Genomic DNA, 25,702 nt, shown 5'->3' on the forward strand with positions numbered 1-25,702 from the left:
GCGCTACAACTCAAGGCTCTTAGACTCGTTTTTCTTTTAAGGGGCCATGACACCCAATTTTCGATCATAATCTGTGTTATGTGGATTAATCTTTGTGCATTCACAAATAAGCTGGCGAAATTTTAGCACATTTGGTCGAGCACTTAATTTATAATCGAATATTTTTATAAACACGCGAACGGCCAGAGAGTCAGGCAACACTGATGCACTCGCGAGCCGTGACGTAACAAATAGCTAGTTGTGCAAGCGTCTGCATTGCGGCGAATGATATTGTTCCGTGGTCAGCTGCACGTGATATCGAGATATTTTAGCTTTCTTCCACTTGGCACTGAAATTGAACGATTTGCAGCGGCTGTAACATTGGTAGGAGACGACGGCTTGGTTCGGTGCAGCACATGACGTCACTCGCCGGCGGTAGGCGCGGTTTACAGCCGGCGACTTCTAGGGCTTGTTTTCACTGAAATATTCTATTACGGCCCATTTTTGAAATCTGTATAGGCACAGCAGACAATCTACTTTTAGTTTTCGCTGAAAACCACAAGTCTTTGGGCGACCGTGTCATGGCCCCTATAAAACTGCTGCGCGTGGAGTGCCCCCTCCGCTTCTCCTGCCGCGCGATGGCGTTCGACGCATCGTTTACTCGGCGTTCCACATCGACGTGGGTGCAGAAATGGGCCACTCTTTAGTGCGCGTCTGAAGGAAAATGTAGGAGCGTTGCTTTAAAGCGCGCCCTTCGGGCAGTCTCGCGGCGATCTGCGTGCCGGCAGCTCTGCGTGCCGTTAGCGTTAAATGGTGTACATGAATAGCTCGCCGTTGTTACGCTGAGCAGCCGGTGGCGCGTAACCGAGTTGTTTAAAGCAGCGCGCTGAAGCGAGGGGTCGAAGGTTCGAATCTCGGTGGCACGCTTCGAAAATTTTTTCTTCTGATTTATTTTTTTTTGTGGCTTCTATTTATGTATACATACATATACGTATCCGGGACATGACGCCGACGGCAAAAACCAGCCGAAAGTTTCCATGTAATAATAAAAATATTCGGCAGATGCCACGCCTTGTGGGAATCGGTTTCAAGCGAAGCAAACCGAAGCAATCAGCGAGTAGTTGTCTAGGCTGCATTTTTGGCTTTGATCCAAGAGTTCAAATGATTTAAAAACGAATGTATTGACGTTTCGGCTCCCCCACGGGAACCATGTTCACAATAAAAGATCGGCACAGCAGCGGCACAGCAGCATCGGCACAGCTGCTGTGCCGATTTTTTATTGTGAACATGGTTCCCGTGGGGGAGCCGAAACGTCAATACATTCGTTTTTAAATCATTTGGTCGGTGTCCGGATCCCTTTAACTAGTATGTTTCATCCCGGCCAGACGGGTTTCCGTCATACTCTCAACTTGATCCAAGAGTTACGAGGTGGATCGAAGCGCAGTAGTTGTGCGCACATCTTGGCCTTACCAGGCACGCCGACCACACTGGCGTATAAAGGGTAACTTACGGAGCACATACGTGAGTATTATCGAGACGAAGTGCACTTTACGGAGCGATGATGCGAATATCATACGTAACTTTCGTTAGCGTATTCCTCCGGGGTCGAGCAACGCTTGAATATAGCTGGCTGAATCATAAAAATGCAAATGTAATGTTTATTAGACTTCCATGAAAGCGGAGCCAACAATGTAACCACTATTGACGTTAACCCGTCATTACGCCCGTATCCCAGGAGTACATATGTAATGTTTATTGTTTTTTCATAAAATTAGATAGCCAGCACTGCAATCAGAATTCACGCTGCTCCGACATTACGCCTGCATAGGGTCTTTTTGCAAAGCTGTTTCAAGACGTGACGTGGCTGTGCGGTAAAATGCCTGACTGCCACTCAGAATCCTTGGGTTCGATTCCTGCTGGGATCCTGATTTTTGTTCTTTTCGTTCGTCGGGTCAACGCTGCCGATGTCGGTTTTTCTTTACGCTATCACACTTAAATTACCAATTTCTATTCTCACCGTTCCTGGGAAGATACAAGCTGTCAATTACCTGTGACGCATACCCACTTACCTTTGCCCGTGGTATACGGGTATGTCAATAATACTTCATTTGGGCCTAGTTGGTACATATTATTGAGGTAAAAGAAACAGCGCAAACACACAAGACGCCTCACATAGAAAAGAAACAGACACACAAGCGCTGACTACAAACTGCTTTCTTTGGAAGTCAAATACATATATACGGCCAAGGCAGCCTTACAGCACATGCGCACAACAGTAATTGAAAACAGACGTGTTACAAAGATGAAGTCGGTGTATTAGATACGCGCAGACAGGAATTCGTTCTCAGATGAATGGAGGGACATGGATGTATCGCTGACAGCTGAGCTCTTTTCCTGGTGTGGTAAGCTTCTAAAGCTAGCCGCGCATGCTCATTCTCGCTTCTGCCTAGGATCGACGTCCCTTCAAATCGCGCTTCACATTTGCTGCAAGAATTATTATGAGCAACAAGATGGGCTCCTTTATCAGTGTTCTTGTTAACTTTTTATGCATGTTCCCTGAGCCGCTCGTTGACGCATCTCCCCGTTCGACCAACGTAGGTCTTACCACATGGGAGTGGGATGGCATAAACCACGCCGACGGCACATGGTACGTAAGAAACACCGTGTCGGATTTGGCATCCACCTCTGCTCACACCGCAGGTGCGGGAGCATAGCTTCGAAAGCTTGTTCGGCGCAGACAACGCCACAGGGACACCATGTCTGCCAGCCACCTTCTTGAGCTGATGGTGACCCCTTGCAGATAAGGGACCACCACTGGCCTCCACTTCTCCCGTACGGCAGCCGCCCTCTGAGTGGTTTTCCTTTTCTGAATCAAACACTCAGCGACTGCAGTCAGAAGCGACCCAGGGTAACCTGCTGCCAAAAGTCGGCTTATCTGATTAGTGAAACTTTCCTGCATCTTGTGTGAGAACGATTTTCTAAGAGCCGAATCCATGGCAGACATCGCAATTTCTCTCTTTACAATTTTTGAGTGCGCTTACTTAAAAGGCAAAAGACCCTTTTTTAGCTCGTGGCTGATAAGCCCAACACACATGTCGTTCACAGAATTCAAGCTTAAGTTCTAAAACCTGCAACAAGCCTTCCCGGGGAAGCTCAAAAGTAAAAACAAGACCTTGTCCGAGTTGATTGAAATCGTCTAAAGTCCTAGTGACTCAGTTCTGGTAGGAAAAGTCCAGCGATAATAAAACCAAAAAATCGTCTATATACCTAAAAACTTTTAAAACCTTCCTCGCACTAAAAACATTGTTTAAAGCACAGTCCACACTCGACAAAAAAATATCAACCAGGCGAGGAGCAAGACAGGACCCGATACATATGCCATTGCGCTGCAGATATGGCTGGTCATTAAAAACAATAAAAGTAATCTTAACATAATACTCTAAAAGACTTAAAAAATTACTCAAACACCGACAAAATTCTGGAAAGATATAGCACCGTTGCTCTCGATGCATGCTTGCACCGCAGACAAAAAATCGGTACGGAATAAAACAAGTCTTCTATATCAACGTTAAAACCATATCCCACGTTCGCATAAAACTGCACCACGTCATCCGAATTTTTTATTCGAAAAGGGTCGTTGTACCCTAGGGACTTCAATTTCTTCTGCAAAAACAGGCTAACGTTGTGCTGCCAACAACCAGACTCACGAATAATGGTCCTAAAAGGTACTTCTGGCTTGTGGGTCTTTGCCGTGAAAAATACTGTCAAAAACTTGCCTCTACTACTTTCTACGCCTTTTTCTAGCGATGTCAATTCCATTTTTTTACTGAATTCTATAAACTTTGTTTTCAACCTGACCTCCCGTTTCCCAACAGGAACAAAGTTTTTCGACACTGCCTCCAGCGCTTTCTCGTTAGAGATGCCTCTTTTCACCACAACAAAGCCCCCCTCCTTATCAGCCGGCATAAGGCACAGGTCATTTGCTCTCAAAAAAGACAAAGTACGTCGGACACTAACATCTGAACGACGCGGCGGGCCTTGTGGCACCGATTTGTCCAAACACACCACACTTTCAAGAAGGCCTTGACCGCGGGCTTCCTCTCTCGCCTTAGATGCAATATTTCTATTTAATGCGATCAGATCATGCGCCGAGACACTAGAAGGGACACAAAACTTAGGGCCTTTCGCTAGCAATTGCTCTACGTCATTAGGCAGGCTAACATCGCCAAGTACCTTTACACTTTTCTTCTCCACAGGAGCACAGTTTCTACCAGAGCGGCACAAAAGTCTCACCATACAGTTCCACCTAGCTTCCGTGAGTTGAGCCGCAAGTCGAACAAAGGAGCGGTACTTCTTCAGAGCCAGCCACTCAGGATCAGCTGAATGGCAAATAACCTAAAGCCAGTCCTGGAATAGACGAACTTGCCGCCAAAGTTCCGAACGGAGTAATTCGCAGTCTCTTGACGTGGGCCCAGGACGGTGACACGGGACCGAATAAGGCACTCACATCTGCCGGTACAAGCCCTTTACGCAGGGATATTGAGGGAAAAAAGAAAGGAAAAAAATTCGGCAGATCCCACGTACCGTGGGAGTCGATGCTATGCGAAGCATGTGGCGGGTAGGTGACTGTGGCGTAACTTTTTTTACTGAGCGACACCTTACAAAATGACGCTAAAGATTTGTATATATTTTACACGCACACATATAAATGTTGAAGAGCCGCATATGTGTTATATAACCAGCTCTTTACGGTTGGGTAACGCAGCCGATGGCAACGTGCGTATTACCAAAACCAGAAGCGGTAAGCTGATATGTAGTGCTTATACGTGTCCCGAAAACGCACGCACGTTTCACGAACCCGTGTGCATGTGTGCAAGAAGTTCTTGACAGTTCTTAAACAAGGGCATCATCACCATAATCAGTGAGCACCAACAGCTGGTCATGACTTGTTATAGGATTCGGTCGTGATCGTGGTGCCGAGGGGTCCATGTGTAGTGAAGTATGTGGTATAGTAGAGCTGCTGGAATTCGTGGATGCCTCGGTCATTTCGTCGACAAATTATCTGTCGACAGAGCCAGCGACATGTCCGAACCTGAAGCCACTCTTCGTGTTGGTGAGGTATAGGCCGTCGAGGCTGGTAGGCCTGGATAGTGCTACGTAGACCAACATCAGTGGATGTGTTTGAGGTATTCGTAGACTACCTGGGCGTATGTGGCCTACGTAGCCTAGTGTACAAAGCGGCTCTCAATTAATCTGGCATCATCCTCGGTCAGCATGAGGCCATCGCCCAGCCTCGTAAGAAATGAAGAGGACACTTCGTCGTTCTGGTGGACGAAGTGCACTTTATGATGCTGTGATGTGGATATCATATGTAACATTCGTTAATGTATTCCTCCGGGGTCGAGCAATGCTCCAATATAGCTTCCTGAATCATAGGAATACAAATGTAATGTTTATTAGACTGCTATAAAAGCGGAGCCAACACTGGAACTACAGACGTTCATCTGATATGAGGCCTGTATCGTAGGAGTACACATCGTAGGAGTATCATGTAGTGTTTATTGCTGTCTTGTAAAATTAGATAGCCAGCACCACAACCACAATTGACGTTGCACCGATAGTACGCCTGCGTAGGCTGTTTTTCCAAGCCAGTTTATAGACCTGGCGTGGCTCAGTGGTAGAATACCTGATTGCCGCGCAGGATGCTTGGGTTCGAATCCTGCTGCGATCCTAATTTTTATTATTTCCATTCGCTGAGTCAACGCTGCCGATGTTGGTTTTCCTTAACGCTCTAGCATTTAAGTTACCAATGTTCTCGCCGTTCCTTGCTAGATATAAACTGTCAATCACCTGTGGCGCATACCCGTACACCGCGGCCCGTGGTAAACGGGTATGTGCCACACGTGTCTAGTGGAAAGGGTTTGACGACGTACGCGACAGGATTTTAACGTTATTCATGTCATGACCCGGCAATCATATTCGTCAAATCCTCTTACCCTCCCATGCAAATTTTGGTCTACACCAACTTAAGGAGGCGATCATGAGAGCACCCAGACGTAGGTGGCTAGATAGATAGATAGATAGATAGATAGATAGATAGATACGTAGATAGAAACGCTCAAAGTGCCAGAGGTTCGCTAAGAAATGCTTCGCATTTAAAAGTGTTTAGGGAGCGGGTGGGTGGGGCCCCTATTCCAGGGCTCCACTGGCTTGAGCGGCCCGCCGCGCCTGGTCGAGGAGTGCTAGTTGCACCACCCGATCCTCACTGGCGAGCAAAGTCTCCCACTGCTCCCTTCCGGAAATTTTGCCGGCTATTTGCGGCGAGTTAATTTCGGGTGGCCTGTTCTGGCAATCCCACGTTATGTGGGCGAGAGTGGGCCTGCCTCCGCACCACGGACAGCTATCGCTGTACATTGTGGGGTGAATGGCATGTTTCAAAGAAAGGTTCGGATATGTATGTGTTTGTATACGGCGCCAGTCGTAAGAGTCCCGCCCGGATAGATCGACGACTGTACTGTCGTCGCTCAGGCCGTTGGTGCTCAAGGATGTCTCGCGGTAAGAAAGGGCTTTCGTCGGAGTGGTCGGCCGCTCGGTTGATAAAAGCACGAGCTGCGCCGTCCGCTTTCTCATTGCCATCGAGTCCTGCGTGACCCGGGCACCAGATGATCGCATGGTCCTGCGTTAGGTGGGGTCCTAATAGGCGACTGGTGCTGTGTGGTAGTCTCCCGGTGAGAAAAAGTCTACATGCGACCTTGGAATCGGTAAGAATAAGTGATGATTGTCCCAGGATATCCTTAGTTTTAATAGCTAGCGCGATGGCTGAAGCTTCTGCGGTATTCGCGGACGCAGCTCGAGTAGTGGCGCACGTCAGAAGCCCTTGACTTGCGGCCGCTCCTACGACTGCAGGGAGAACCCATACAATCTTGCTCTGCAGGTCGCAATATGGGTATGTGCCACACGTGTCTGAAGGAAAGGGTTTGACGACGTACGCGACAGATTTTCACGTTATTCATGTCATGACCAGTCATATTTGCCAAACCCTCTTACCCTCCCATGTAAATTTTGGTGAACAGCAAGCTAAGGAGGCAATCACGATCGAGAGCAGCCAGACGTAGGCGGCTAGACAGATAGATACATAGAAACGCTCAAACTTCCATAGGTTCGCTAAGAAATGCTCCGCATTTAAAATGAAATGAAAAAAATTACACATCATCTCCCCCTACGGGCAACCATAGTGGGATGCCAAAGCATCGCGGGGGGTGTGAATCGAGTTTCCGTTTCTCCTATGTGACTTATGAGACGGTGGTTGTCGAGCCGTTTCAATTACCGCTTGCCCACGCTGACGTTTACGTTCGGCTTTCCGAGCCTTCCTCTGCTACGCGGCGGTGGCGCTGCCGCTGCAACTAGCGCCGACGTTGACGTTGTTCATGGCGTTTCGCACACCGTTGCACAGAGAGAGAATGACGGAAGCACAGCGACCGCGCGCTTTCGCAGCTTCGAGATTCGCTTGCTGGCGTTGTCGTTTACGTTCAGCTCCGCGAGCGTCCATAGCGCCGTTGCGAAGGAGAGTGCAGCGCTTGCCGGCGTTGCCGTTTACGTTCAGCTTCGCGAGCGTCCATAGCGCCGATTACGAAGGAGACTGCAACGGGAGGGAGCGCGCGCTGCAATATTACGAGCGCAGAGCTGTGGCGGAGAGAGAGAAACGGGAGAGGAGAAACGAAACGGAGGCAGCGCTCACGCCACCTCCTCCCACCTCACGCGAGGAGGGGGGAAGAGTTGGCGCATGCGCAGTATGGGTGCGGAAGCCGCAGAACGGACACTGCCCCGAGCGTAAGATGCTTTCGCATCTAACACGAATTTCTAGGATCGGATGGGATTTTAACCCGCGCCCTCTGCGTGGCAGTCGAGTATTCCACCAAAGTGTCACGCTGGTGCTTGTAACTCCTTCGCAAAAATACTCTATACAGGCGTCATGTCGGCCAAGGAATCGTGTTAACGTATGTAATATAGCGTGGCAGAAGAGTAAAATAACAACCTGGCGTCACACAATGCGAATTTCACAACGCGTCGGTCGTTGAATGCTTGCAACCCGTAACAAATGGCTCAATCGTCATCAGCCACATCAGAAAGTGCACATAATGCCTTACAGATGCGTAGCGGGTACCACGATTCTCCGAAGAATGATGAAAAATGGCATAGTGGGTGCTTCGCAAGAAAATTAACGGTGATTGATGGCGTAGTGGGAACCTTGCCTATTATTAGTTGCCCAAAGCGAGTCTACAATGGGCTCTAGAAGGGCCGCTCTTCCAGCTTTCGCGGTGACTGTGCTGTGTATTCTGCGCAGGCCTGGCGATTTTTTAAGTGCGAAGCATTTCTTAGCGAACCTCACGCACTTTGACCGTTTCTATCTATCTATCTATCTATCTATCTATCTATCTATCTATCTATCTATCTATCTATCTATCTATCTATCTATCTATCTATCTATCTATCTATCTATCTATCTATCTATCTATCTATCTAGCCGCCTACGTCTGGGCGCTCTCCTGGTCGTCTCCATAACTTTTAATATACCAAAATTGGCATAGCAGCGGATCAGTGTATGACAAACACGATTCACTGGTCATGACTTGAATAACGCAAAATACGGGTCACGTACGTCATGAAACTCTTTCGCTCAGTCACGTGTGGCACATACCCGCATACCTAGTTCATGTTATGCGGGTATTGCCACAGGTGATACAGAGTCTCAACCAACACAGTAATCGCGAACACACACACACATTGACCCGGAAGGAAAGTGATAATAAGAATAATAATCGTTGGGGTTTTAGGTCCCAAAACCACGATGTGATTATGTAAGACGCCGTAGCGAAGGGCTCCTGAAATTTTGACCGTCTGGTATTCTTTAACGTGTTCCGAGATCGCGCAGTACACGGGCATCTAGCATTTTGCCTCTACCGATATTCGACCGCCGCGGCCGGGATCGAAACCTCGACCTTCGAGTCAGCAGCTGAGCACCGTAACCGCTACACCACCGCGGCCGACGCATAGAAAGTGAGGAAGCTGAAGACAGGACATCCCTGGAAGACGCTCAACGACTATCCACCCGTCCACAAGGTCCGCAACGTGGACCACGTGGATTACGCAGAAACCAGGGCCAATGTTTTTTACAATAAATCTGCCGAGACTACCAGGCCTCTCATCATTACCGGTGACTTCAACATTGATTTAGAAAGACCCAACAACGTCTGGACCTTATACAGCATGAAAGACCGTGGCTTTGATGTGGACAGGGCATCAATATTCCTCGCTGCCACGTCCAGGACAGAGGGCATCATAGATCATTTCATCGTAAGAGGCATCCAGGATTTCCACCAGCTGTAATACCTCGCACTTCACTACACTTAGACCCCTCGTAACCGTGATCACGGACGGATCCCATTAACAAGTAAGGTCCAGCTGCTGGTGCTCACTGATCACGGTGATGATGACCTTGTTCAATAACTGTGAAGAACCCCTTCCACACAGGCACACGGGTTCGTGAAACGTGCGTGAGTTCTCCGTCATAACAGACAAGTGCAAGCATAACAACTGTAACTGCAACTGTGACTGTAACGTACGTGCAGCGCACCTGCGTGTGTCACTCGGCTGTGTATGTATTTAGCGAAACTTTCCTGAATAAAGCTTAGTTGTGAGTAACGCCTGATTTGTGCATCTGTGTTGCTTCTCTGTCCTGTTCGGATTCGGGCAATTCAGTATTCAAGAATATAAGCACAGCATATCAGCTTACCACGTCTGGTGTTGGTAACACCCATGTCGCTGTTGGCATCGTTACGCAACTGTAAACAACTGGTTACATAAAACGTATGCGCAGGCACGTAGCCAGGATTTTTTTTCGGGGGGGGGGGGGGGGGGGCAAGGCCTAATTATTCGAAAGAAAGTCTTTTCATGCTAAAAAGAAAAAAAGTTGCCCGGGAATATAAAGGCTGGACGAATTTCGGGGGGGGGGCCCCCTTGCCTACGTGCCTGCGTATGCGACTCTTCAACCTATGAGTGTGGGTATACCACTTCCACATTTTTCTAGCGTAATTCCGCAATGTTTCGCTTAATGTGAAAAATTACGTCACAGTCAGCATCCCGCGCATGCTTGGCATATCATCGATTCCCACGGTACGTGGGATCTGCCGAATTTTTTTATCAGAACAGCGGTCTGGCACATCATAGAGTACACTCAATGACGCTCTGCCTCTGATATCGTGCTCGCTCCCTTGACACAAAGTACTGAGCCCGTTAAAAAATTGTAATTGACATTTGAGAAAACAAGTCTATGACATTGAAGGGTATAGTGGCTTGTGCTAGTTGGTAGGAATTCGTGGTACAGTTACTTTCGCTCCTGTGAAGAACGTGGGAAGAACGGGTTTTACCCCTGTCCCACCTTCTTAGGTGGAGGGCAAGTAACTACATCACAAATCCAATGTTTTTTATGATTACCTTAACTTCAAATTTTTGCATACAAAAAGAAAACCGCGTTACAAACCGTTACGGAACTTTTTTTTTTTCGTTCGGGAGAAGAAACGGAGTGGAACTTTTTTGCGGTGGAACGAAACTAAAACCGAAACGAAAAACATTTCGTTCCAACGCCCTGGTTCGTAGCCTTAAACATATGTCTTAACATCGGTTAATTGAATTTGTACCGGCGCCCTCAACAAACGTAATGGAAACACAGTCGTTCATGGTGTTTACGTTTCACTATAGTGTTTTACGTGCCAACCCATGATGTTTATATGAGGCGATATGATTATGCCTTCGAATTAATAGGAAAAGAACATATAGATTTCTATGTTTTGCCAAATGTTCGTTCATTCGACCTTTCGGATTACTCGACTAAATGTTGCATGTTGCAGTCGCCCCGCTAGAGTGGGATCAACGGGAGTCAAGTGCAGTGTGTATGGATGGATAGAACCCACACGCGGATAAAGCCTCGGGATCAGCTAAAACATTTGAACCTGTATACCCTTTACTGCGGCTATAACGTATTACCCCGTCGCTGCTATCCTTTATTTGCCCAAACAGCAGTAGTAGTACCGCTGAAACTCAATTTAACGAAGTGATGGGGACGCTCGAATTATTTCGTTAGATCGGAAATTTCGTAAAATTGACGAAGGAATTTTTCGGTCCTTCTAAATCTAAAATTGTAACGTAGTGGCACCCAGAAGCTACCACGGCATTGTTCTGTCGGCAACCCATGCCTGCGCGTCTGAAAAGTCCGCGCGGGTGGGCCGAGTGTAGCCCAGACATACAGTACACCATGTCCGAACGATGGAGGCCAGGTAGGTGGTCACGTGAAGCTGTGACCACCAACTGATATACAATGACGCTGAGAGAAGAGGTCCTTTATGGAAAATAGAAAGGTGAGGGAGTGACGCAGTAACTGTCTCTCAGTGGAGCACACCACAACCGCGCCACTTTAGGGGAAGGGGGGTAAAACGGAAGGAGGAAATAGACGGTAGGAGGGAAGGGAAGGTCGCAACAGGTTGAGGGATGGGGGCAAAGGAAGGGGGAGATGCCTCGTTGTCATCGCTGATCAGGCTTTGAGCACGGCCTACAGGAGGTCTGCGAGTTGCGCGCTATCGATGTACTCGATCACCGCGCGTAGGACACCACGAACACGGTCCATGGTTCCAACCGAGTGCAGCACATCATTCATGGTCGCGCAGGGTGCGACCATGAATGATGTGCTCCTGGAGGTGCGCGCGAGGTGCTCCCGTTGCGGAGCTAGGGCGGTACAGGAGATGAGGATATGCTGCAGTGTTTGTTCCTCACCGAAGTCGCCGCAGAGGGGTGAGGGAGCACCGCGAAGGCGGTGCCAGCAGTGCCAGCGCTCAGGCGGGCCAGACAGAAACGGTCCACAGTGGGAGGAGGGAGAGCTCCTTTCGGTTTAGCATTCTCTCCGGTAGTTAACATAACGCGGGGGCCAGCCGGCGGTTACGCACGCATCAGGCTGGTTGCGAGCGAGCTCTCGTCGGATGTTCTTGCGTGCTGAATCTACGGAGTCCGCGTACGTTGTCAGTGGAACCGCAGGGTCGTGTGCAGTCCTCACCAGGTCGTCAGCAGCTTCGTTCCACGATTGCAACGTGTGACCGTATCCATTAGAGAGCCACGTCGCAACCGTGTTCTCGCAGTGCGTGCAGTTTCAAGGCGCAGTTACACGCTGTGCGAGTGGGAGGGGCGCGCTCCTCTTTGGCGAGCTGGCGAAGTACCGACCGCGAGTCCGTTAAGATCGCGGCACAAGCGATGTGCGCCGATTCACGGATGAGGTCAGCGGCGAGGTGAATTCCTACCAGCTAAGCCGTGGTGGAGGACGCAAGGTAGGCAAGCCGGCATTGGCGCTTCAATGCCAGCTGCGGTGCCGTGCAGGTGGCGGCCGCAGAATGGTCCTCGAGTATAGTGAACTAGAATATTCTAGTTCACTATATCCTGGAGCACGGAGCCGTCAGTGAAAATCTGCACTCTTCCTGTCAGGTCTTGTTGCATTCTTCCAGCGGCTTCTTGTGCAATGGTACAGGAGGGTGCGCTCCGCTTGGAACGGACCCCCGGCAGCTCGCAACGGATGGACAGAGGCACTCGCCGATGAGGGGAGGCCCCGGGGCAATCTATGGGGCGCTGTCCGGGGCGATGGCGTCGAATGTGCTGAGTAGCAAGCCAACACGGGAGTCGGGCAGTGCGCGCAACTGAGATAGGATGGCTGTTCCATCCGGTGCACGGTAGAGGCGCTCCAGGTGGTAGAGCGCGCGCAATTCACCTGTGAGTGACGCCGGCGGCCGTCTGCTGTGTCGCAGGGGGAATGTCGATGGCAGCAGAGAGGGTCGTGCTGTCCTCTGCCTTGCCTGTTTTCGCCCGTGGTGTGCGCCGCGGAAAAGTTTAGGTTTTGTCGCCCTTCCAGTACGCATGGGAGTGCTCGGGGCCTCTTCCTTGCGCAGGAGGCTGGTGGCGCCTCTCAGTTTCCTCGTGCGACATTTCGCGGTGGTGGTGGTGGCTGAGAGGCGAGGCGGGCTGGCCCGTTGTGCCTCCTCTTGTCGCACGAGGCCTGCTGCCTTCTTCACAAGAAAGGCGTAGGCCCTGGAATGGCTGGTGTTGCCGCTCAAGGTGTAGCGCGGGCGAAAGCCCAGGGGAAGATTGGCCTCCATCACAGAGGCTGGAAGGGCACCACAGCATGTGCTATCATGGAAGGCGGTGAATTAAGGGGGACGGGTTAGGGGCCTCCATTCATCTTGGATCCCTAATGAGGGCTCCACGCTAGGCGCCTGGTCAAGAAGAAAAATAAAAGCACGCACGGGTGGCATGAAAAAGCTATATAAAAGAAGAAGCTTGGAAGCGGAGTGACCCGTTCGAGCGTGGCGTGGAGACGACGGCAGCAGGAGAAAAATCGAAGGAACTGATGTGCGCACTCACGCCAACATACACGCCAACGCGCGCGAGAGTGCCTTGAAGAGCGAACGCGCGAATGACGCGGAGAACAAATGCAGTGACTGCGTGAGCAGGCCGAGAGAGAAAAATGGGAGGCATGATCAGTGCTATCTGTTGCATAAACCACAAAATAACCAAAGCAGCCACCGCCGCCTGTAGCACCACCCGGTACGTGAGAACACTACTGGCTGCCGAGTCTGTTGCTTCATGCATTGGCACGGCCTGCAGCCTCGTCAAAGCAAAGCTAGGGCAGTAACTATGAAACCTATACTTTTTAACGCGATAGCGTTGAAGCGCACGCTCGAAGAAAAACCCGCCTCGGTAACAATTAGAAGGAGACCGCTTTTTCCCTCAGTTACTTCAGGAAAAACTTCGTTAAATCAGGTTTGCTGGAAAAAATTGGTTCGTTAATTTGGGTTGATGGCAGCACTGAACACTATGGGCATTTGCTGAAGAAAGGAAATTTCTTCGTTAGATCAGCAACATCGTAAAATTGGGTTTCGTTAGTTCGAGTTTTAACTGTATTTAAAGCATATGACATGTATATTTTTGAAACATTTTTCACGAGGAAGTCGATCAATAATGTCAGCTACCCAGGGGAAAATATTCAACTGTTTTAACTATAACCCAGCTGGATCCAGGTAGAGCCAGCTGGAAGCCAATGGGTTACAACTGGTTCCGGTTGGTCCCACCCCTGTCTGGAAATGAAACCAGCTGGAACCAGTTCGTTTAGAAATGCAACTAACTGCAACTAGTTTGATGGAACAGTTGAACCATTCGGTCTGAAACCAGCTAGAACCAGTTGGTCTGGAAATGGATTAAACCAAGTGGCCGGGAGCCAGAACGTACGTACTGCTGATCTAGCACGAACCTTTTTGTTTGTGCAGGACCAGCTGCACCCCAGGCGAATTGCACCCAGGACTAAGTGCGCAATTGATGCGGCTCAACTACAAGAAGTCAGCCCTTACAGGTGGTCTCTGAGTGCGCAAGTCGGTCATGTATTCTGACACCAGCTATGTTACACACGACGAGAGGAAATGAAATTTAAGGCTTACCGTCAGTCCATATTTCTTTCCCGAAAGGTTCTTTGTCATGTGGTTAAAAATTGGAACACTGTCATAAACAATACTTGCTTGTTGCAATGGGTATGGTTTTAGGTCAAAATTTTCAGTTCTGATATCAATGCCTCCACAAATTCATTGTATGTGTCCTCAAACCGACAAATTCATATGTATGCTTTCAAAAATATTTGACTCATGCTTATGCAGTGTGTGCCCTGTGCCATTGGTACTTGTGACATTGGTATTTTTTGTCGCTGGTGCGAGTCGGGACCAACAATGTCTGGTTCGGACGAGCTGGTAATTGGTTTCAGCGGGAACCAGTAGCCAACTGGTTCCAGCTGGGACGAAGTGGCAACTTATTCAAGCTAGGACCAGGTTGCAACAGGTTCCAGCTGGGAATCGCTCCATAACACAGTCAAACTGGTTCTAGCTGGAAGCAGCCAGAGCCAGTTATAATTTTTTCACCTGGGGAGTATTTTGTTTACTACGCATATATCCCGATTGTTACTATTCTTCCTACTTTCTTGCACTTTTTGCTTTCTTGACATCTACTTTCTTTAGTTCAATGTGTTCACTCTAACATTATTTTTATTTATATATCTTCATATACTAAAGCCATATTTGGGTCTATACTCTCATAAATATATCGCATAATTATTACTATCATTTATCTTTTTGAGATTAGAAAATATCTTTGTTGTTTTGTTCTTTACGCTCGTGTATAGTAACTTTTTTACTCGAGGTTTACTATTAACCTGGCTTGCGAAATGTGCTCGTCAGTGCGACATGTGCAAACGACCGCGACACTTTTCTAAATATATAGCCTGTTTTTGACATTGATCTTCAATTTGATAGCACACAAGACGAAAGTGAACACAAAAACACAAAAGCAGTCGTTGAAAAAATATTATTGGAAATACACAGTGCCTCGAAGACATCCGGCACGTCATACGCCATCTTCCTAGGCCCGCCCGGTGAGCCGAGCTTGGCCAACACAACTGCGTTTGTACCGCAAAGGGCCACAACAAAGGCAATCGCGTACGTACTCCGCATCCTGCCAGAGATTCCTTACAACACAAAAGGGAACAGATGCGACTGAAGGCACTTAAATATCGGAATAAGTTGCCGCTATATCTCCGATAGCGCGAACGGCGACGGGTAATGAGCAAAAGAGAAAAATGGCAGAATGAGGCCTACATTCCTGACACTCTTTGCAGCTATTGTACACCATTAAAAAAATATAGCAACAGTTATTGGTTGTCTTGCACACCTGCTTTATCACTCGACTGATATTTCCATCTTTTTTCTACCTATACCCCCTAATATGTGGTAGCAAGCCTGGTGTTTCAATTCGCGTTAACCTCCCCTCCTTTCACTCACTTGTGTCCCTTTCTTTCTCTCTCGAAAAACGCATTCGAAATTTTATTTCTCGTGTGTTGTTTTGTGGCCTGGCATTTTCAATTAACTTTTCAATGGGAGCCAATTTGCAATTGGCTCCCATTGGCCCCTTGAAACGCTCACTTGGAAGACAGCAGCTGCGAATCTATCAGTGCTTGGTCGACGGGCGTACGATACGGCTGGGTTACAATTTAGGACTACATCGTTGCGCTCGAGGCCGTGAATGACGGCCATTCGTGAAATTGCACAGGTGCTGTCATAGTTTAGACAGCGAATTGACAAGCGAGGGCATGTAGTGGTGGCTGCAGCAGCAGCAGCAACAGAAACAGCACGTGTGTCCACTGCAGAACGACGGACTGAGACAGGGCGGGGGCAAAGGGCAACGCTGTTTTCCCCGAAAGTAGAAAACAAAACTGTTAGGCAACTCGGTCATTATGACTGAGACCGAATTAAGGCGAATGTTTGTGTTAAAACAGCGAATAGCCAACATAAAGGTGCAAAAGCGACGTTGCTGATCGAAAAAGTGGCTGTTTTGGATAGATTACTGGTGGATGTTGCGAGCGACTGCGAAATCTAGAAGCCAGCGAACGCGGTTGTTTACCGGCCAAAAAAGCAGCGACAATTTGCGACTTAATTCTGCAAGAACATACGCGACTGCCTTGGTTGCGCGAACTCTTCAAGTTAGCCGGTCTGAATGAGCCATACAAAGCCAAGGTCGCAAATAGTCCGCGACTGGAGTCCGCTGCTGAGCCTATCAGGGGCACAGGAGCCCGATGTCGGAATACCTGTGGCAATACGCTGAAGGTTAGTTCACGTGGCCGTGGTAGTGCTAGCAACGAAGCAGAGCTAAACAGAAGCGATCTCAGGTTTCACTAAGAGCACGTCGTGGTCATCGGTCGCCGTGAGCAGCTCTTCGGTCGCCAGTGGCGGACTTGTGTCAGTCGTCGGTGTGAATGACGACTTAGCCTATTCGCTTGAACTTCGCGCTGCTATTGCATCACGATGCAAAGTCTCCCAGACCACTATAAGCTTCCCCACTAGCTCACTGAGCTTCCGTGGCGTTGCTAAACCTTTTGTTGTCAGCCCTATCCCATAGTTTTGAATCGGTCGACGCGGCAATTCAGTGACCATGGTATCGTTGCCACGTCACGCCGACTGCTGTGTCAGGCAGCTGTGCAGCAGTTGAGCTCGCCCCGCCCACACTCCAATGCATGTTGCTGTAAAGCTGTCAAGGTTGCGCTATTCAATTGCATTTCCTGGCAGTTCCTGCGACTGCCTGCTAAGTAGTAATTTTAGCAAGTATATTTGAATGAGATCGATTAACATTGATCAACATTAATTATATTGCGGGACAATTGATTTTTATCGGGCAATCAATTCATAGTTCCTCGATATGGCGTAGTCCTAATAGTACTGCACCGAGCACGCTATGTGGAGTTTGTATATGCAATGATGTTAAAAGGCTGGGCGTGCAGACACGGGCACAAGAGAGCAGTCAAGACACCACAAACGCCGCTTGTGATGTCTTGACTTCTTTCTTGTATCCGTATTTGCACACCCAGTATTTTTCATGGATACGTACCAACTAGCTCATCTCTCTGTTATTCTAAGCTTGTGTATGCAACTCTTACACTTATTTAGGTTGCTCTTTAAAGGACCCCTGACAGCGAAAGTTTTGTTTGCGACTTTTTTACTGTAACTTGTAGCTTTGTCTCTGGTAATCCCGAAATTGAATCGTAAATGTTCTATCGCAACGTGTAATTAATACTAGCGTCGTTAATGGAGAAGAACATTGCATCACTCCAAAACGCCCGCCTAATTACCATAAGAAACCAGCGCCCCACAGCGGGGGAGAGCCCAATATCACGTGCACTCAAGCTTTGGTGACGTTGAAAGCGCATCTTTCAAATCGGCGCCGCGCTCGCGGTAAAGACTGAAACGATGCGGGTGCTTCGGTATGCTAAGCGCGTGCCCCCCACCCTCCTCAGGAAAAGAAAAGCATTCCTTTTCCGATGAAGCCAGAAGTACAGTGAGAGCAGCCCGACAACAGAGCGAGAGCGGTGACGAACAACAGTCCTCGCCGGGTGCCAGTCGCACCCCGCAAATCTCTGACGTCGACAATACTCGCTTTACTAGTGGAACGTCACACGGGGCCTCGATCTACGTCATACCAGGGGCTATGTCGCGAGGTGCTGCCAACTTAGATCAGCACTCACGCTTACTTTAGAACCAAATTAAAATATCTTAAAGCTAACGTCTGGCACTAATAATCGGTCAGAAATGCACCCGTATACAGGACAATCAAACAACACGAACACCTCGAGATTTCCGTTTCGGTGCCAAGGGTCCTTAAAACCCTTTTTGCGACACAGCGTGACACATACGTCCCACTTTTTTGTCTACAGTAAAAATTTTCTCCCAATTCACCCGTTGCAATTAGCGCAAAGCTAAGTCACTCATGTCTCACCTAAGTCTTCGTAATCTCCAGGAAAATTCTTTTACCACGCTCTCAAAAGGCGGAAGTTATGTAACAATAGCGTTGAATTTCAATCAATTTTAAATGCGAAGCATTTCTTAGCGAACCGCAGGCATTTTGGCAGTTTCTATCTACGTATCGATCTATCTATCTATCTGGCCGCCTACGTCTGGGCGCTCTCCTGGTCGTCTCCATAACTTGCAATATACCAAAACTGGCATAGCAGGGGATCAGTGTATGACGAACACGATGATCTGGTCGGGACATGAATAACGCAAAATACCTGTCGCGTATGTGATGAAACCCTTTCTCTCAGTCACGTGTGGCACATACCCGTATACCAGAGTTCAATGTTATGCGGGCAAGGGCGTCCGCAGAACTTTTTGCAGGGGGGTGCATACGCAAGGGGGGGGCATTCAGCACTGGCAGCCTTTCTTTCACTGCCGTGACATGACAGGCAAGATTAGTCAGTAGTTTGTAACGCGCGAAATTGAATGGCAAACCTGAAGGCCAGGACCTGAGTTTGCTAAAGCTGTGTAGCTTATCGCAACTGCATAGAAAAATATTAACCGAAATTCCAAGGGGGGGCAGCCGCCCCCCCCCCTTGCACCCCCTTCCGGACGCCCATGCATGCGGGTATGTGCCACAGGTGACACACAGTCTCAGCCAACACAGTAACCGTGAACACACACTTACACGCAAGGAAAGTGATAATAATAATAAGTGTCGGCGTTTTATACCCCAGAACCACAATAGGATAATGAGAGACACCGTACCGAAGGGCTGAGGAAATTTTTACCATCGGGTATCCTTTAACGTGTACCGAGATCGCACAGTGCACCCTGCTGGTCCGTCTATGGCTTGGAGTGGCTTCTCAAATGCCTATTCGTATATTATTGGAATGGCTGAGAGCCCGTCGTGTGAAGTCTGCGGGTGTAGTGAAACAGTCGCGCACCTTCTCTGTGTGTGCACCCGCTTCAACTCCGAAAGAACGGCCCTCTCAGCCGCATTAGGCCAGCTGGACAACCGTCCAGCTTATCACGACGTGACTCTACCCTGCTGGTCCGTCTATGGCTTGGAGTGGCTTCTCAAATGCCTATTCGTATATTATTGGAATGGCTGAGAGCCCGTCGTGTGAAGTCTGCGGGTGCAGCGAAACAGTCGCGCACCTTCTCTGTGAGTGCACCCGCTTCAACTCCGAAAGAACGGCCCTCTCAGCCGCATTAGGCCAGCTGGACAACCGTCCAGCTTATCACGACGTGACTCTAACCTGCTGGTCCGTCTATGGCTTGGAGTGGCTTCTCAAATGCCTATTCGTATATTATTGGAATGGCTGAGAGCCCGTCGTGTGAAGTCTGCGGGTGCAGCGAAACAGTCGTGCACCTTCTCTGTGAGTGCACCCGCTTCAACTCCGAAAGAACGGCCCTCTCAGCCGCATTAGGCCAGCTGGACAACCGTCCAACTTATCACGACGTGACTCTACCCTGCTGGTCCGTCTATGGCTTGGAGTGGCTTCTCAAATGCCTATTCGTATATTATTGTAATGGCTGAGAGCCCGTCGTGTGAAGTCTGCGGGTGCAGCGAAACAGTCGCGCACCTTCTCTGTGAGTGCACCCGCTTCAACTCCGAAAGAACGGCCCTCTCAGCCGCATTATGCCAGCTGGACAACCGTCCAGCTTATCACGACGTGACTCTACCCTGCTGGTCCGTCTATGGCTTGGAGTGGCTTCTCAAATGCCTATTCGTACATTATTGGAATGGCTGAGAGCCCGTCGTGTGAAGTCTGCGGGTGCAGCGAAACAGTCGCGCACCTTCTCTGTGAGTACACCCGCTTCAACTCCGAAAGAACGGCCCTCTCAGCCGCATTAGGCCAGCTGGACAACCATCCAGCTTATCACGACGTGACTCTACCCTGCTGGTCCATCTATGGCTTGGAGTGGCTTCTCAAATGCCTATTCGTACATTATTGGAATGACTGAGAGCCCGTCGTGTGAAGTCTGCGGGTGCAGCGAAACAGTCGCGCACCTTCTCTGTGAGTGCACCCGCTTCAACTCCGAAAGAACGGCCCTCTCAGCCGCATTAGGCCAGCTGGACAACCGTCCAGCTTATCACGACGTGACTCTACCCTGCTGGTCCGTCTATGGCTTGGAGTGGCTTCTCAAATGCCTATTCGTACATTATTGGAATGGCTGAGAGCCCGTCGTGTGAAGTCTGCGGGTGCAGCGAAACATTCGCGCACCTTCTCTGTGAGTGCACCCGCTTCAACTCCGAAAGAACGGCCCTCTCAGCCACATTAGGCCAGCTGGACAACCGTCCAGCTTATCACGACGTGACTCTACCCTGCTGGTCCGTCGATGGCTTGGAGTGGCTTCTCAAATGCCTATTCGTATATTATTGGAATGGCTGAGAGCCCGTCGTGTGAAGTCTGCGGGTGCAGCGAAACATTCGCGCACCTTCTCTGTTAGTGCACCCGCTTCAACTCCGAAAGAACGGCCCTCTCAGCCGCATTAGGCCAGCTGGACAACCGTCCAGCTTATCACGACGTGACTCTACCCTGCTGGTCCGTCTATGGCTTGGAGTGGCTTCTCAAATGCCTATTCGTATATTATTGGAATGGCTGAGAGCCCGTCGTGTGAAGTCTGCGGGTGCAGCGAAACAGTCGCGCACCTTCTCTGTGAGTGCACCCGCTTCAACTCCGAAAGAACGGCCCTCTCAGCCGCATTAGGCCAGCTGGACAACCGCCCTCTCACAGAGAACAAAATCCTAGGGCCCTGGCCTACCCGGTCTTCAGCACGAGCTGCTCTGAGGGCATTGTTGCGGTTTCTCCACGCAACCGGACTCAATGTCAAACTGTGACTGCTGGAAGAAAATGGTGCTGTGTAGTACTTGGACTGCGGTTATCACTTCGTTTTGTTTTGTTTTGTTTTGTTGTTGTTGTATTTTGTCGCGTGCTGTCGTCACAAACTCTTCTTCTTCTCTTTCATTCTTTTGCATCCCCTTTCCCCTTCCCACGTGCAGGGTAGCAAACCGGAGACTGCTTCTGGTTAACCTCTCTGTCTTTCCTTTCTCCCTCTTCTCTCTCTCTCTGGAGGAATACATACACGAAAGGTACTATCGCGCTCAGTATGAGCTACATCACACGAGCGCGAGGCCGAGTGCTCTGCAAGGTTGTACGGTGGCGCCGATTATGGCATATTTTCGAGTTATCGGGAGAGAGTATGGCTGTCCCTGCGAGCGCGCATTCCCTCCACTTGCTTTCACCCTCGTCCTCGTTTTCCCTGAAGTGATATGAGCTTCGAAAATGATAAGTTCGAGGGTGAAACAAAGCAAGTGGGGGCGATGCGCGCTCGCAAGAGCAGCCAAACTCTCTCCCGATAACTCGAATGTGCGCTGTGAACGGCGCCGCTGTACAACCTTGCAGAGCGCTCGGTCACGCGCTCGCGTGATGTAGCTCATACTGAGTGCGATAGTTCGTATGATAGCCCCATTATTGCACCATGAAGTGGACTTAGTTTCGAAAATACTGACATATGTACTCTAACGTGAGGGCTGACGTTACGTAGCGCCGTAAGTTACCCTTATCTGGGGTTTTACGTCCCAAAACCTCGATGATTATGAGAGACGCCGTAGTGGAGAGCGCCGGAAATTTGGACAATCTGGTGTTCTTTATTGTGCACCTAAATCCAAATACACGAGCCTCCACCATTTCGCGATACATTTTCTGGTTTGACCAATTTACAGTTTACCGCGCGTAGCTGTATTAGGCGACGTAGCTGTATTGCCTCCGATTCAGCTTCCTACATGCAGAAGCTTCACAAGCACTTGCAACTCTCCAATCCCAAATTCAAGGAGCTTCACTTCAATGATCCTTGCCACCTACTCAACAAAGCTCTGGAGGATGCAATCAGTACGAGCTCGTTTAACGTCGTTCACGATTTTGTTGTGCACATTCCTGCCCCGTTGAAGTCGCCGCGGGAGCTGCGCCGTAAGTTTGGTCTTGTGTGCTTGGCCACGGGCATGACCATCAAGTCGCTGAAGACCGTGTGCCCGTCGAGGTGGTTCTCTTTTTATGAAGCTCTAGAAGATATTTTGGACACCTGGCGCGCCCTTTTGTCTTTCTTGAGAAGTGACGAAGCCAAGGAAACGAAGTGTGAGAAGCGCAGGAGTCTTATTTCATCGCCTGAAGCTATACACGACTTGCCCGTTACGATGAGCTTTCTGAAGACGAATTCGTGCGCCGTGCTCTCAATCATAAAGGAACTTGAGGCAGAGAGTACCCTGGTACCCCAAGTTTATCCTATACTGGGCGTTCGTTTGCACGCACTCATCAGTGAATGGCGTGATCCAAGCGAGGTCTTCGCATCAGATGTCCCAAGTCTGTTGGACCTCCTGATGAGAATGACCGCTTAACGACTGCAGGTGTTTTCTGTTCAAGTATTTCGCGTGTGCGTATATATTTTCTGTATTCAAACCTTCTAGAAAAAATAGTGGTGTTTCGTGTGTTTTGATGTTATAGTATTCAGATATGAATATACCTTTTTCAAGCACACGAGCGCCACCAACGGGCGCGCAAGCGCTCATGGGAAATGTGTGTACGCCGCAGCAGCCGCCGCGACGAGTGCGCGGGCCTCGCGCTGTAGCTTTCCGCTTGTGCCGTGCCAGGACTTCTTAAACACAGTGAATTTGGCAAGGTGCAACATATTACTGCGCAATTCAATCACGAACTTCAGTGTTTAGCTGCGACGGCCTCTCGACGATTTCCATCTGTCCCACTGTTGGACCACCCCTTATTATCTCTATTTTTTGCGCCTGTGCGCCTTACGGCATAAATGAAAAAAAAACAAAAACAATGCAACTCGGTTGCCTATTAAGTGAAGGAGTGTTCTATGATTCGCGGATGCATTTGGAATCAACGTCCATAGACACTGTCGGCGAGTACAGTGCGAGGTTCTGATATTTAAAGAGTACACTATATAGAAAGTATAGTCGGCATTTGGGGAAATGAGATACATTCATTGCGTCGCTCGCACCATATATATAGAACGATAAGTGCCTACTTCGTTGGTGTTATAACTACAGGTTGGAATAATACTTAGAGCGAAAAAAGAAAGGAGCAGTACAAGGAAGGAAATGCACAAACCAGCGCTCACACAACTGAAAGTTTATTGCACACGTGAAGAAAACATATATACAAAAATGGGAGTGCGTCGCGCGTGTCATATAGAGGCACGAAAAGTCAAACAACCAAGGCGCGTGCTTGCAGTCGATTATTAAAGTTGAATTCCTAGTCTTGTAACGACTGAGAAGGTTGACTGACACAAAGTGTGTCGTTATTTGTGACATGATATGCCTCCGAAATTTCTCGTGTTGTCTGATTAGGTTGATGGTACAAAATTACTGTGCTTTCGAAGATGGGATTACATTTTTTCATGACTGACATAGCGATGCGAGATGAGACGGCTCCATTCAATGAATTTCAATGCTCGCTGAGGCGCGTATTAATACATCGACCAGTCTGGCCGATGTACATGTGGACACAAGAAAGAGAAATTCGCGGTTAACACCTACACAATTTACAAAACAATTGGCATGCCTCTGACCGCATTTTTCTTTGCCCACCGCAGACCCCTGTGACCTTAATGCGACTGAGCTTATTTGAGGCGGCAAAGACAACCTTCACCCGCGCATCGCTTCTCTACGTTCTTCAGGCCATGCGACTTCTTATACATATGTGGAATAACTGCAATATTTCTAGTTTCTTCATTATTTACGGATGGAGGACGTCCGTGTTAATCTTTCTTTGCCGTGCGAACAGATTTTCGCAAACCGATACAACGATGCGCGGGATAACCCGCCTCTTTGATCACTTTGCAGCTGGAAACTACCGCTCATCTGATGTGCGCCAGCTTTTTTTTTCCAATGCCGAGGGTAATCATGACAATTCCTCGTTTAACAACATTCGAATGCGCCGACGCAAAATTAAACACCGATTTCGCTGAACGCTGGCTTACTGCCTGCAAACATGCTCCGCAGTGAAACTTAAAAGCATGTATCAAGAAACTGCAAATTATCAGAGCAAGGCGTGACTCGTCAATTAAAATCAAATAATCATCTGTATAACTAAACACTGTAATACCTCTATACAGTTTGGTTAAACCCGATCACGAGTCGCTATGGCATTAAATGCCATAGCGGCTTGTGAACAAGTAATCATTGAATAACATACGAATTCGGTGTTCCAGCTCACATTGCTCACGATAGCACGTTTTGACTGCATGTATCGGCGCGTGATAACTCGCATGCCGCTTAACTGCTACATCCGGTATACATCCGCTCGGTAATACATACACTGCCTTCATCATTCCTTTCGCATTTCACGCGAAGAGATACATGCAGGTGCGTTCAGACAAGTGTATTATTTAGGATTTATTTGTAGTCAACCAGCGGCGACGTGTTTTTTTCGTTTGGTGATCCCATGGCGCCAACGAGAAGCAAGCGACGAAACAATCGGCGGGCTCGCGGTACACACTTTTCCCTTAGTGCTTCGCGCGCCCACGGGTGGTTCTGGGATAACTTGAAAAAGGTCTATTGATCTAAGATATCGGGTTTTTGAGAATTAGGCAAAACTCCGAATATTGGAGAATTGGGGATTTACGAGAAATAAACTCCAATAAACGCCGAATTTCCGCCAAAAATATAAACTCCGATAAACATCCGCCAATTTTGAGGCAAAATAAACACCGAAAACATGGAGCTGTACCTGTTTTTGACAATGATCTTCAATTTGATCGCACACAAGACGAAAGTGAACACACAAACACAAAAGCAGTCGTTGAAAAAAATATTATTGGAAATAGACAGTACCTCGAAGACATCCGGCACGTCATACGCCAACTTCCTAGGCCCGCCCGGTGAGCCGAGTTTGGCAAACACAACTACGTTTGTACCGCAAAGGGCCACAACAAAGGCAATCGCGTACGTACTCCGCATCCTGGCAGAGATTCCTTGCAACACAAAAGAGAACAGATGCGACTGAAGGCACTTAAATACCGGAATAAGTTGTTGCCAAGGAGGGTTGTTGCTATATCTCCGATAGCGCGAACAGCGACGGGTAATGAGTAAAAGAGAAAAATGGCAGAATGAGGGCTACATTCCTGACACTCTTAACTCGTGTCGTCCTGTTTTTGCAGCTCTTGTACACCATTGAAAAATGTAGCAACGTTTATTGATTGTCTTGCACACCTGCTTTGTCACTCGACTGATCTTTCCATCTGCCTTCTACCTATACCCCCTAATGTGTGGCACCAAGCCTGATGTT

At 48.7% G+C, this 25,702-nt stretch overlaps 1 protein-coding gene across 1 annotated transcript in view; it reads right to left on the reverse strand.

Moving 5' to 3' along the window:
- The window catches only part of LOC119395681 (uncharacterized), a 56,288-nt gene extending 30,825 nt beyond the window's left edge, over positions 1 to 25,463 (reverse strand). The window contains exon 1 of the mRNA XM_037662678.2: positions 25,249 to 25,463. Within this exon, the coding sequence (XP_037518606.1) occupies positions 25,249 to 25,374 (126 nt within the window). The 5' untranslated portion in view covers positions 25,375 to 25,463. The remainder of the gene's footprint in view (positions 1 to 25,248) is intronic.
- Between the last annotated feature and the right edge of the window lie 239 nt (positions 25,464 to 25,702).

The sequence above is a fragment of the Rhipicephalus sanguineus genome, chromosome 6 (assembly GCF_013339695.2).
Source record: "Rhipicephalus sanguineus isolate Rsan-2018 chromosome 6, BIME_Rsan_1.4, whole genome shotgun sequence".
Classification (NCBI taxonomy): domain Eukaryota; kingdom Metazoa; phylum Arthropoda; class Arachnida; order Ixodida; family Ixodidae; genus Rhipicephalus; species Rhipicephalus sanguineus.